At 35.8% G+C, this 13,527-nt stretch overlaps 1 protein-coding gene across 1 annotated transcript in view; it reads left to right on the forward strand.

The window, feature by feature from the left end:
• The window catches only part of DNAH5 (dynein axonemal heavy chain 5), a 120,167-nt gene that overhangs the window by 64,900 nt on the left and 41,740 nt on the right, over window positions 1–13,527 (forward strand). The window contains 9 exon segments of the mRNA XM_027813011.2: window positions 1,195–1,371; window positions 1,855–2,059; window positions 2,527–2,669; window positions 3,411–3,545; window positions 5,179–5,301; window positions 5,609–5,822; window positions 6,461–6,684; window positions 8,262–8,457; window positions 12,899–13,071. Of these exon segments, the coding sequence (XP_027668812.2) occupies window positions 1,195–1,371; window positions 1,855–2,059; window positions 2,527–2,669; window positions 3,411–3,545; window positions 5,179–5,301; window positions 5,609–5,822; window positions 6,461–6,684; window positions 8,262–8,457; window positions 12,899–13,071 (1,590 nt within the window).

Consider the following 13,527-nt stretch of genomic DNA (forward strand, 5'->3'; position numbering starts at 1 on the left):
TCAAAATACTAACTACCTGGCAGCCCCTAGTACAGCTTAAGACCAAGGAGGAAGAAAGTGTAAACAGGATGATTTAGGAATCTAGAAATCCTAAAGAAAATATAATTTATCTTGATATTTCTTTACATTAATTGCAGTTGAGATTTAGAACCAGAAATAAAGTCAATGCAGCATCAATTTCTGTAATTTTAAAAATTATGTTCTTCCTTGGTTGTCTGTTAACATTTCTACAAGTAAAATGAAGAACCAAGCAATGGTTGCTTTCCCTCTGGCATGGAATTAATAATTTAGAAAAGCATAACATATTGTAAGTGTGTTTGGGGAAGAAGAAGAGTATATAACATATCCAAATTTCAAAGTGATTTATAAAGTGAGGTTTTTTTCTTGTTTATGTCATCGATGATCTTCCAAAAACCAGGAAAAAAAAAATCCTTATCTTGAGTGAGTGCTGGTAATGTTATAGTGAAGGATGCATTTAGAGACTTAAGCCTATTATGTTATTTTTTAATGTAGCAAATATCTTGGTAAAGATGAAATGTAAGAGCTCCCAAGAATCTACCTAATGTTCTGTAGTAATAGCTTTCAACAAAACTTTCAGTGTTTAATTCCAGTTTTCTGCCCTTTAAGAAAGCAATGGAGACAATAGCAGTAAGAAAAAGCTGATTTCTGATTTTTTTTTTTTATTCTTAAGCCCTATATTGCCTGTTGCTGCCTCTGGAGCCTTCTCCTGGGGTGTTGCCCAGGCCCACAGTACAGTCACTTGGGCCTTGTCCCTTACACCACCCCTGAAATATTGATATTTTCTGCAACTACCCTGGGGTACCCTATATCACTGCTAGGGACTAACATTGTGCAAAATAAATCAAACTTGTGTTCAGTACATAAGATGTTTGTTTGAAAATTTGTTGTATACCTTAAACAGCCATTGTGATTAAAAATATTTGAAAAGAACGGGTTTTGTGCTGTTGAAAATTTTGAAGTGCTTTTTTATTTCAGTGTCCCTGATTAATATCCAGTAGGAATTATGCATACTTGGGTAAAGTTTGACTTTCTGCTAGCCAAACCCTGCCCAACAGGCAGGGAATCTGAGCCTCCCCCAAAAAGAAATCAACTTTCCATGCTCACTGGACATTTAGAATTTGCTGACACTTGCATTGGGAATCAGATTTATTTTCTCACCATGCTTTTTAACAGGGATTTTTGAAAAGATGTTCCTTCCAAGAAGCTGAAATTCTACGTCAGCTGTATTCTTCATCATTCCCAGACTTATACCGTTTCACCATTCAGTCTCTGCAGTGCAAGACTGAGATGTTGGAAGCCTTTGTGATTATGCAGAGCATTAATATGCTGCAGGGCCTTATCCCACCTAAGGTACTGTCGGGTTTTTTTTAATATTTACTTAGTCTAATGGAGATAATGTAAAGTTATGAGGTTAAGTAGAGAGGAGATTCTTTGATGACTTGGAATATAAATGAAGATGCAGGTTGGTAAGGAATACTTTCTTTTTCTTTAGAAAATAATAGCTAGGATGTGCCCTTTTTCACATTTGGATTTGATGTTGAGTACTGACATGTAGCATGCATCAGACAGCAGTTTTCCTTCTGTTTTTTTTTGGGTGGATCATTATCACATTATAAACCAGAACTTAAACAGATCACATGCTGTAATGGTTGACTAAAAGTGATGTTTACAGGGTGCTTTTCTTTATTTTGTGGTCTACTTGATAGCGTTTCAGTCTATTAATTGACAAAGACACCAGTAAATATGACTGAAGGCTTTTAATCTGATGTTACTAATGATTATCAAGTAGAATTTTCCAGCTATTGAAAATAAAAACCTAACTTAATCCTTCAGGAGCAAGGAGGGGAATTGGCTCCAAAATACTTGGAAAGGCTGTACATCTTCTCCCTTATGTGGAGTGTAGGAGCATTACTAGAACTGGAAGACAGATGCAAAATGGAGCACTGGCTTCGAAACCATGCAACAATAAAACTTGATCTTCCCTGTATCCCAGAAGGCAGTGAAGATACCATGTTTGATTATTATGTGTCATCGGACGGTTAGTAACACAGCTGGGTGGTATGGGGTAAAACTTAAAAGTAATTTTAAAATAGTTTCTTTTGCAGAATTAATTCAGATATTTTTTGTAGCTTCCTAAGGAACACAAAAGAAGGGTTTTTTTACAGCTGTGCTTTACTTGTGTAAGGCTTTTTCCCTGTTTCCTGTGAGAAATCAGAATGTGGATATATTGCTACAGAAAGCTGCCTGGACTTTGTGCCGATTAATTGTCAAGTGAACAAAAATAGACAAGCCTTGTCCTTGTCATAATTTATGTAGGAAAGAGTAAGCCTCTTAGATCCAACTTGAGAGATTCTATGAATTTATGATTCTATAATTTTGGTCTGAATTTACAGAGTGGAATTACTGTATATGACACAGAGTCACTGACAGATGAGTGAGCATAGTGGAAAATAAATGACAGTGCCTTGTATTTCTAAAACATTAACTTCATTTCTTTCTTATTAGGTAAGTGGATGCACTGGAATACACGTGTTGAAGAGTATGTATATCCCAGTAGCAGCACTCCAGAGTACAGCTCCATTTTTGTGCCTAATGTTGACAATGTAAGAATGGATTTCCTTATTAAAACCATCGCGAAGCAGGGCAAGGTACTTTTCTGTATTTCACATCTAAATAGTGCTGACATTACACTGTCATACAGTACACTGTCATTCGTGAACTATTATTATGTTATTGAAAAGGAAGAACTTCATTTTTTTAATATAAAATAGTATTTCCAGGAGCTACATTCATTCATGTAAACTCACTGCTTCTAGATCTTTTTGGTCTTCCCCTCACCCGTCCTTTCTGTAGTGCAGATAAGTGTAATTACAGCTGAGATCAGGTCAGAATAGAAACAATTTTTTCGCGTAGCTGTTGGAGAGGGGGCAGCACACAGACCAGTGAAATGCTAGACTCTGCTAATATGAACTCTGCCCACATCGGGCAGTTAGGGAGCTTATGTACCTTTAAGTTATGCAACCTGTTCTTCACCAAAACTGTCAGATTAGCAGGATATGGTACATAACAACAGCAACTGAAATCTTTTAGATACTGAACCCCTAAATGGTACACCCTTTTTCAAATAATCAGCTCCTTTTAAGAATAATCCATTCCTTTGTTAGTTAAATTGTGTTGACTGACATGACCATTAGCTGCGAATATTTTTAACTTGTGAGGCCTGCAAAAGTCTGACAGTAACTGTTTTGCTTCCACACATCCCTAGTTGAGAATTCCCTTTACATAAATTTTTCTAGTTTCATTTCTGTTTAAAAGCTAAATGGGATTGCTTAGGCTTTTCCAAAACGCCTCTTGTGTTTCATCTTATTTCATACGTTGTCATTGTCTAGGCTGTCCTATTAATTGGAGAGCAAGGAGCTGCAAAGACTGTTATCATCAAAGTTTTTATGTCAAAATACAATCCAGAAAGCCATATGGCTAAGAGTTTGAATTTTTCATCTGCAACTACTCCATTAATTTTCCAGGTATAGTAGTGATTCACTTTCTAATACAATGTGACTGGATTCTGAGATTGCTCTGAGAATTTGCCATTAAGATGCTTCTGAAAGTGGTTTATTTAATTGAAAATGAGTACAGAAACTAAAAAGCACCTGCTCAGAAGGACTAAGTGTCCTAACACATGACAAAAGACTTCTGTAAAAACCATGTTCCCTTCAACTTCTTTGGTAGTTATTGAGCTGTTCTTGGACTGTTACAATACCATGCATATTATTTGCTTCATCACATTTAATTTTTATGTCAAACTCATTAACTGAGTAGAGCTGTCAGCGACTTCCCTCAGATTTCACTAAAAGCCATGAGTAAAATAAGTGTTACCCACAACAATCTGTCATAAAAAGTGTGCTGTCTACCTTTTAAATTTCAGTAAATTAAATTACTTGTTTAAAAAGCATCACATGCAGTGCAGCTGCTCTAAATAGAAGTATGAATACTTAAAACCTGACCTACACTGTCTGTCCAAATTTGTACTGAGCTACTTTGAATTATTTCAAGTTTCTGTAACCTGCTGGCAATATATATGGGAAATATTTTTAATGTGGTTTGGTATGCCGAGCTGAAGCACTGTCTGTGCTGTAAACATAAGTGCTGTCTGTAAGCTTGATGCATCATCTGTCACCTGGTTCTATAGCATAGCAGAAACTATCAACATTTTTAATATACAAGTGTGTAATTTTGGTCTTATTTTCCTTAGTATTTTTCCTTCTATTGATTGGGCTATAGAAACAAGAAGTAGTGGCGGTACATCTATTTTTGTAATTATTTTTATAAAATAGATGTTGTTTATTGATGATAGATGATAGTCTGTTGATGATCAAGACATCTGAAATAGATGTGCAAGTCTAACAGTCAAGTCTCTGACAACAAACTAGACCAAAGCATTATCTGTTATGACATGTGTGCTTTTACATTACTCTGACTTTCTAAAATCTTGGTCTAACTGATGCCACTTGTGTAAAAAGGCTTTCCAGGCTACTGTGCAGGAGCCTAGGCACAATATAAGAATGCAGATATTTGTATTTGCACTAAAGAATCTGCATGGTTAAGTGAACTTTCACTAGGTATATTATAAGTAAAAACTGGACCATAAAAAGAACAGGGCAATGGAAAGATGGTGGGAAGAAAAGCAGTGGTAAGTCTACTATTAAACAAAGTTATTTTGTCAAATCTATTTATGTATGTGAGTTTAATTATTGCCGTATGCTTTTATGAAGTACATTAATGTCTGCTGGTAAGGTCTTCAAGAATCACATCTTTCAGATCTGACAGGTTATTAGTTTAATCTTTATTGCTAGTAATCATCAATTATGCTGATAAATGAATAAGATGAAGAATCAGTTTGAAATGGTTTCAAAATTATGAAACTGTTTAGTCATGGTTGTCTACAGTAGACATTTATTGTATCTGATGCTGACTAATGCTGTATAGCATGAAATTTCAGACGTTGTAGTTGAACTAGTGCAATTACCTCCAGCAGATGTGTTGGCTAAATCTTCCTTATTAAAATTCTGTGCAACAAAGCCATCAATATGTTTAAATGATTGAATTGTGTGAAAGGAAGGGCTCTTTGTAACTATGCTAATAATTGCTTTTTAACAGCGTACGATAGAAAGTTATGTGGACAAGCGCATGGGCACAACTTACGGTCCGCCTGCAGGCAAAAAGATGACAATCTTCATTGATGATGTGAATATGCCCATAATAAATGAATGGGGAGATCAGGTTAGTTTGTAAAGGAGGAAAAAAAGAAGGAAAAAAATATTTTCTTTCTTTCCTTGATACACTTGTAAACTGGCTTCTCTTCTCAGTCAGGCAGTAAGGGGTAAATTTGTTATGCAGTGTTTGATTTTTAAACAGTCTTTTTAAAGAACCCATCTAGTTTAATATTGTCATGAATTAATTGAAAATAAATATACTGACTACAAGAAGTAGTTCAAGTACTGCTTAAATATAATTTCAATAATTTGCTTTGTATTTCATTTAGTTGTGTGTATGATATCCTGTTACATAATATCTGGTTATTTTACAGGTCACTAATGAGATAGTTAGGCAGCTGATGGAACAGAATGGACTGTATAACCTGGAAAAGCCTGGTGAATTTACCAACATTGTGGACATTCAGTTTTTGGCTGCCATGATCCACCCTGGGGGAGGTCGCAATGACATTCCACAGAGGCTCAAGAGACAATTTTCTGTGTTCAACTGTACTCTGCCTTCCAATTCTTCCATTGACAAAATTTTTGGTAAAGGGAAATTAGCTTTGTATCCATCCCGTTTTTGAAAATGGTAGTTGGTTTTTCTTTATCCCTCTATTTATAAACATTGTGATTAAAATTGAGGCTTAATCCCCCTCTGATTTGCTTACCAGCACATTTCCCTTCAGTAATCACTCCCCACCTGCAGTTTCATCAATCTGTATATTTTTCAGGTCCAGTCATATCTCTGAATCTGTTGGTATGCTAAGTGTTAGGAAGAACGGCATGAAGGCCATTTTCCTAGTTCTAATGACATTTCTGGAGAGTTGCTAAGGTGCTACTGGTGCTAAGAATGAGTGACAAATGACTAGACTCTCACAAATGACAGTATCAAGTTAGTCTCAGAGAAGAGATGATCTATTCAAATACTGTGGAAGCTGTTTTGGTGGAAAAAAGAACATTTTAAACAGACCACTAATTAAGAGCTAAATAACTGGTGAGCTGGTGGCAGAACGGTGTTAAGGCCAGGTGAAACAAGATTTGAAGAAAGACTAGAAAACCATTTCAACAAATTAATAAAGGCTTTTGGGATTGAAAAAAAGACAAAGGAATTTAGGAAGAACGAAAGTCTTGGTGTTGCGCTAGTGTGTCTTAGAAAAATCTTTCATGTGGCAATTTTTTCACAGGTGTAATTGCAGAAGGGCACTATTGTACTGAGCGGGGATTTTCAGAAGATGTGAAGAAAGCAGTAGCCAAATTGGCTCCACTGACACGCAGGTTGTGGCAGACTACTAAGCAAAAAATGTTGCCAACACCAGCCAAGTTCCATTATGTCTTCAGCCTTCGAGACCTCTCAAGGATTTGGCAAGGAATGCTGAACGCTACATCAGAAGTGATCAATGAACCAAAGGTGAGTGCAGCACATCAGTGGCTTTGTTGTAATTAGTGTATAATTAGTGTAGCAAAAAGGATGAAGAGTCTAACTTCTTGGCATTGGAGTTTGCTTTAGAAAAATATAATTTCTGATTAAAAAAGTTTTTCAGCCTTTTTTTTTTTTTTTTGAGGCAAAGGAATTTTGTTCTAGCTTTTACAGTGCTAACTGAAATGACAGATTTGTTTCATAACTGTAACAAATGATGCTTCTTTTGACAGAAGAAGGTTTGTTTGTATCTACTTGCTCTATTACTGAAAAATGCTAGTTTGTTTGAAAGAAGCAAGCAAAGAAAATTATGAGAAGCAATGAACTTTGGTTATTTTAACCAAATGGAAATGTGTATATGTTGATTAAAAAAAAAACACCAATTCCCCTCTCTCCACTAGTATCTTGAGGCTTTCATTCACTGCCTCATATCTCTCTAACAAATAATTTCTGGCTTACAGCTTAAAAGGAAGAAATATTAATGAGCCATAGTGATTTTTTTTTCCCATAATCTACCTTTCTTCCAGAAAAGCTGAATACTTTATGCACCATTTCTCTTTTCATTGTTTTAAGGAAAAGTAATTGGGTGTTTTGAGCACTGAAACATGAAGTGCTGGAAAAGCAATGTTTATGGTAATCACTGAAAATTTGTTATACGTTTGGTTTATATAATCACTTCACTTTTAATGTACTTCTCTGCTTGTTGAATAAGCTCCTGAATTCTACTACATCTAAAATTTAAATATTAGAATTGATTTTAATTTCTGAAGCTAAAACTATACAGCACTAAGATGACTATATTGATATATTCTCAATTAATGTCTTTTAAAGTATAACAAATATTTGTTAAAAATCTGTTTGTATACATTTAGATATTAATTCTGAGAATTTACATAGTTGTGTTATTTGTACGAAGTGCTGTAGGCTTGCTTAAACAAGAGGTCTTCAAGGAGCATTTGGAATTTTTTTCTGCTACTAATAGTGTAAGATTAAAACCAGTACTGCTAGGATTAAGGTCCTTCTTTGGACCTTCTATGACCAAACCAAAGGACATTAAAGATATATTGAATCTGGAGAATGAATAATATAAACACACTTTTTTCCTCTCTTTTTTCTCTAACTACTTTGGATATAGTATTGGGAGCGATATCTGCGTTTGACATGAAATTTTTCATGCCATTATGCTCTTATTTCTACCCACTTTCTATTAATGACCAGTTCAAAAAGTTGTTTATCAGTGCACAAACATTTTATAACATGTATGGATATGTTTTTAGGTCTAGGTAAATTAAATTTTAGTTCAGTAAATAAACTCTGGTTTGGAATGCTAGAATAAGACTTCTTGCACAGTTGACTGGATGTGAGTCTGAAATGCTATTGAACAGAATGAGAAACTCAAGGTATCTCTCCTGAATAAACGCCAAAACACTACTATTTGTTTTCTAGTGGTAATATGATACTAAAATAAACAAATAAATACATAAAAGCATGGCTTTTAAATTAGCATAGCTCTGTTGGAAGCCTAATCTGAATGAAATACCTTTTTTTTTTTTTTTTTTTAAATATAGGTACTGATAAAACTGTGGAAACATGAATGTAAGTGTGTTCTTGCTGATCGTTTCACAACCTCGGAAGATGTAAATTGGTTTGACGCAGCTGTGGCAAAACTCATCAAGGAGGAATTTGAAGAAACAAAAGCTTTGCTGGATCCTGAAATTGATACATTCTTTGTTGACTTCTTAAGGGATGCATCTGGAAGAACTGGTAAAGATGGACTCTGATAGCCAAGGAGGTGGCAAGAATAGGGAGGGGGGTACGATAAAATAGATGCTAATAGAAATATGTCTTAAAAGTGCATAGTAAGTTTATGCATCATGGGTGGCTGTTCTGTCTAGTGATTTAGAAGGTAGTCTGTGTTACCCGCTGTGGCACATCTTTATATTAATGGGATTTTTAAGCTGTATTTATATATGCAGATTATCTGTATAGGAGAGCCTTGCTTCCATTTCCACCCGTGTGGTAAATAGACAAAACTGCTAAATAGTGAGCGTGAGTCTAATATTGCTCTAAAATGAAGAAAGCAGTGTGGTATGAATGACTTGAAATGGTGGGGTTGCAGTACTAAAGGACAGCACTCTAGCTGCCATCCCCTAGAAACCCAATAAAAAAAATACTGGCTGTGGGCTAATCCAGTACTTCTTAGGAAATACCCAATACGTGATTTTGTAACAAATGAGTATTATTTCAGAATCTCCTGAATGCTAGTAAAACCTCTTGAATTACCCATATTGCTTATAACAACACCATTTTGTGTTTTAAATAAAAACACTGTGTCACTGACCTTGCTAAATTACCTTGGAATATTTGTTAGTTGATGCAAAAGAACAGAGAACAGTTTTTTGGGATTTGGGAAAGGTCATTTTTTAAGCCATAGGATGATTCAATTATATGTGTTCCTATCACTGTAATGGTGGATAGTGGAAGCAATAAAAGGTTGGCATGAGTGGTCAAATGCCAGTTAAATCTCTTCTTGGATAGTTGGGAGTAGTCAGAAGGCAGTGACAAAAGGAGAGTAAGGGATGGAAAATGTTTGATTGGAAGGAATCAAATAGAAGTAAAAAGCAAAGTGGAGTAAGAAAGTAGTCAACGCTATCCTTAAATAACTTGCTAAACTACAGCAATGTAGAGAGGACTGAAATATAAGTCAGAGTACATACTGAGGAAATGAAGAGTGACTTTTAATGTGAAAATCTGAATCTACACTAGAAACCATTATGCTGAACTGAAAAATAAATGCAAAAAGAAGCACCATAAACTGGTGACAGTTTAAATGTACCTGCCCTGTAATGTGCCTTTTAGCATGAAACTTCATCTAAATACAAAGTCGGAGGTAAGAGGCCCTCATTTAGGAAGGGTATGTTTTGTCCTCAGTGTTTGTCAGAGCCTTGAGAACCCCTACCTGTTTTGGCTTTAAGTGAAAAGAATAACAAGTAGAATTTTGTTTGAATTGTCCTTTAATGGAATTTAGTTTTGCCCATTACAATGGAAGTCTAAGAACAGGAACTGGATTTCTGAGCTCTTAAATATATAAAAAAATATCTGACATCTATTTCAAACAACCCTATACTCAGTTTAGTGATACATTTACATATAGTCCCTGTATATCTGGGTTGTACGGGCACAATGTATTTGTCCCTTTCATTAATTGAGATTAATGAAGTAGCCCAAACATCAACTTTTAGATCTTAGCTTCACAGAAATTGTTAGTGGTGCTAGTGTTTTCAAGACCCTCAAAAGTGTTCAAAGGTGTTTTTTATCAGCTGGTTTGGACATTGCTATTTAGTACTTGTGATTCTAAATCTTAAGACCAAACAAGAGTTTTAAATAATATATTTTATATTATATAATTTTATTAAATATATTTATTTAATAAGTATATTAAATAAATATATTTAATATATTAAAATTATTTGATAAGTATATTAAAATATATCACACTAGCTGCCTCTGTAAATAATGTCTGCCCTTTCTTGGGTTTAGTACTTGATCATGCTGTCTTTTCACATTAATGATAAAACTGCAGAAATGGGATTAATCTGATAAAATTATCTTAAATGTTTTGAAACTGTAAAAGGATCACTACAATTAACTCCTTGCTGTATTCCTTATTGGTTCCTTCTCAGCAGCCGAGTGATTCAAATGTCTCATTCAACTTACAAGAGATGTATTTACCCCTAGAATATTCCTTTTGTGTAACCACTGTTTTTGCAGGTTAAAATAAGAAGCTGGTTAGTTTAATTAGGTCTTAATCTAAAGGAGTGTTCCTATATGCTGAAACAATACAGGGCTAAAGAATTCTGAAATTAAGGTGACTTCAGGCATACACAGAATGCAAGATAAAGGACAACTGAATGAGAATTAATCATCACTTTATTTTGAGAAGTTTGGTTCTCTGGTAAAAGGCAGTTTCATGAAACTGGTTGATATACATATGTAAGTTTGGTTTATGGTTTTTTTTTGGGGGTGGTGGGTTTTTTTTAAGCCACATGATTATTGGACCACTGCTAATTTGTAAAAGCAAAATATGTGAAAAGGAAATTGAGAACAAAATTAAAATGGGAAAAATATTACAGATACTATTCTAAATAAAATATAGTTCGATTGCTTTTTCCCCACCTTTACTTCCCTTTCCACTGACTTCCAGTGCTTTACTAAGCTTTAGGGAAATACTTATTTTACTGGAATTACTTATTTAATTGATTTTAATTCCACCAGTTAGAGATAATATATGAATAATATATTTCTTCAGTATGAGGAGGCTTAGCAAAACTGACTGTTTGACTGACTTATGATAACTGGAAAAATATATCCTGCAGCATATTATTAGTGAAATTTTGAAACTAATGGAGTAAATAATGCTTGTAAATAAGAGCAAAATTGTACTGTCTGTACTATTATTTTTTGAGGAAAACCAAACCAATCCATCAACCAATCAAAAACCCCATGGTGTCTGTTTGTTGGCACTCTTCCAATGAAGTTTGTCAGTTATTTGCTGCTAAGTATGGGCTGGATGAGCAGTGAGATGGGTTGAGAATTGGTTGAATGGCCAAACCCAGAGAGTGGTGATCAATGGCACAAAGGCTAGTTGAAGGACAATAATAGTGATGTACCCCAGGGGTCTTCAGCATCTTCCTTAGTGATCTGGGTGATGGGGCAGAATACAGCCTCAGGAAATTCCCATATGACACAAAACTGTCAGGAGTGGTTGATATTCCAGGGGGTTGTGCTGCCATCCAGAGGGACCTTGACAAGAACCTCATAAGGTTCAACAAAGAGAAGTGCAAAGTCCTGAACCTGGAGAGGAAAAATCCCATGCACCAGTATATACTGGTGGCCACCTGACTGGAAAACACCTTTGCAGAAAAGGAACTGGGGGTGCTGGTGGACAGCAAGTTCAGCATAAGCCAGCGATGTGCCCTTGCAGGAAAAAAGGCTAGTGGCATCCTGGGCAGCATTAGAAGGAATGTTGTTAGCAAGTCAAGGGAGGTGTTCCTTCACCTTTGTTCAGCACTGGAGAAGCCACAGCTGGAGTGTTGTGTCCAGGTCTGGGCTCCACAGTACAAGAAAGACATGGATGTACTGGAAAGAGTCCAATGAAGGGCCACACAGATGACTAAAGGACTCTTCTATCAGTAAAGGCTGAGAGAGCTGGGACTGTTCAGCCTGGAGAAGAGGAGGCTCAGGGAGATCTCAATATATACGTATACTTGAAGGGAGGGTACAAAGAGGGTAGAGCTGGGGTCTTTTCAGTGGTGCCCAGTGACAGGACCAGAGGCAGTGGGCACAAACTGAAACACAGGAGGTTGCCTCTGAATATCAGGCAACACTTTTTTACTGTCAGGGTGACTGAGTGCTGGCACAGACTGCCCAGAGCAGTGGAGCCTCTCTCCTTGGAGATACTCGTAAGCCATATGGGCATGGTCTTGGGAAACCAGCTGTAGGTGGCCCTGCTTGAGAAAAGGGACCAGATGAGCTCCAGAGGTCCCTGCCAACCTCAACTTTTCTGTCATTTTATTTGCTGAGTAAGGATTCTTATAACGAAGGCATATCACCTTTAAGCATGATTAATGCTTATGAACAGAAAGATGAGACAGAGACAATATTTCCTCCTTTCCTTTGGGTAGGGAAGGGTTGACAATTCCTTTCAGATCACTTGATGAAACAAATGTATGCTTTTTCACAGTGAATATACTTTTTTGTTGTGGTGATTCTCCATTTAAGTAGTAATTCTTTTTCACTGGTTTGATTTCACTAATCAACTTAGAGTGTTTTTCTGTTACAAAAAAGAATATTTGCAATTTTTAACTGCAATATTTATTTACTTTCATTCTCTGATGGTACTTTTGCTTCTAGCATCTAAGTTAATTTCAGTTTTTCATCATTCAAGTTTCAGATGTAGAGAAAGAAGGCTCCTTGCTTATTTCTGGTATTGCCTTTGAGAATTAAGCAGCTGAACTTGCCATTCCTTGTAGGCAGGGTAAAGGCAGCACTTTCATATGTATGTCTAATATGTAATAGTATGTATAATAAACCTGGTTCTGGGTGGTTAAAGAGACTTCTAATTACCTTCACTTACTCATCCCCACACTGAGCATTCATCAATCATTTAAACTGCTAAGATTTTGTTACTTGATTTTTGTTCTAGGCAAAAAGTCAGAGGAAGTTAATTCAGATATTCCCAAAATCTATAAGCCAATTTCCTCCTTTCATCAGCTACGGAATTGTTTAAATATGTTTTTACAAACATACAATGAGAATGTCCGTGGTACTGGAATGGACCTGGTTTTCTTTGAGGATGCTATGATTCATTTAGTCAAGGTACAGTCTTACTGGATTACTGGTTTTTGTTGTCTGCCAACCCTCAGCACCTATGAGTGGTGGTCTGCGTGAATTAAGGTAAATTGTGTCTAAAACTGAAGTAATTTATTGCTAGCAATTATTTTGTCTGTCACTCTGTGACTTGGTATTAAAACTCAACTTTTCTGAAAATGCAGCAGATGGAACTATTATTTTATATCTATCTTTTATGTCTGGTGGGATCATGGTCCTAACTATTCTGACTATTTCAACCTTTCTTCCTGTTAATTCATCTGAAAGCCCTTCCTCTCTTTGGCAAGAGTCAAATGAAATTCAGGTTAGGACATAATTGGTGGCTCATGAAGGAGCAGGCACAGCAGAGTGGGAATAAATGTACTCCAAACTTCCTTTGTAAATCTACAGTATGCTCACTTCTTTTAAAATTCCTTTGAGTATAGACTGTAGCTAACCATAATT

Source organism: Falco cherrug, chromosome 3 (assembly GCF_023634085.1).
Source record: "Falco cherrug isolate bFalChe1 chromosome 3, bFalChe1.pri, whole genome shotgun sequence".
NCBI classification, from domain to species: Eukaryota; Metazoa; Chordata; class Aves; order Falconiformes; family Falconidae; genus Falco; species Falco cherrug.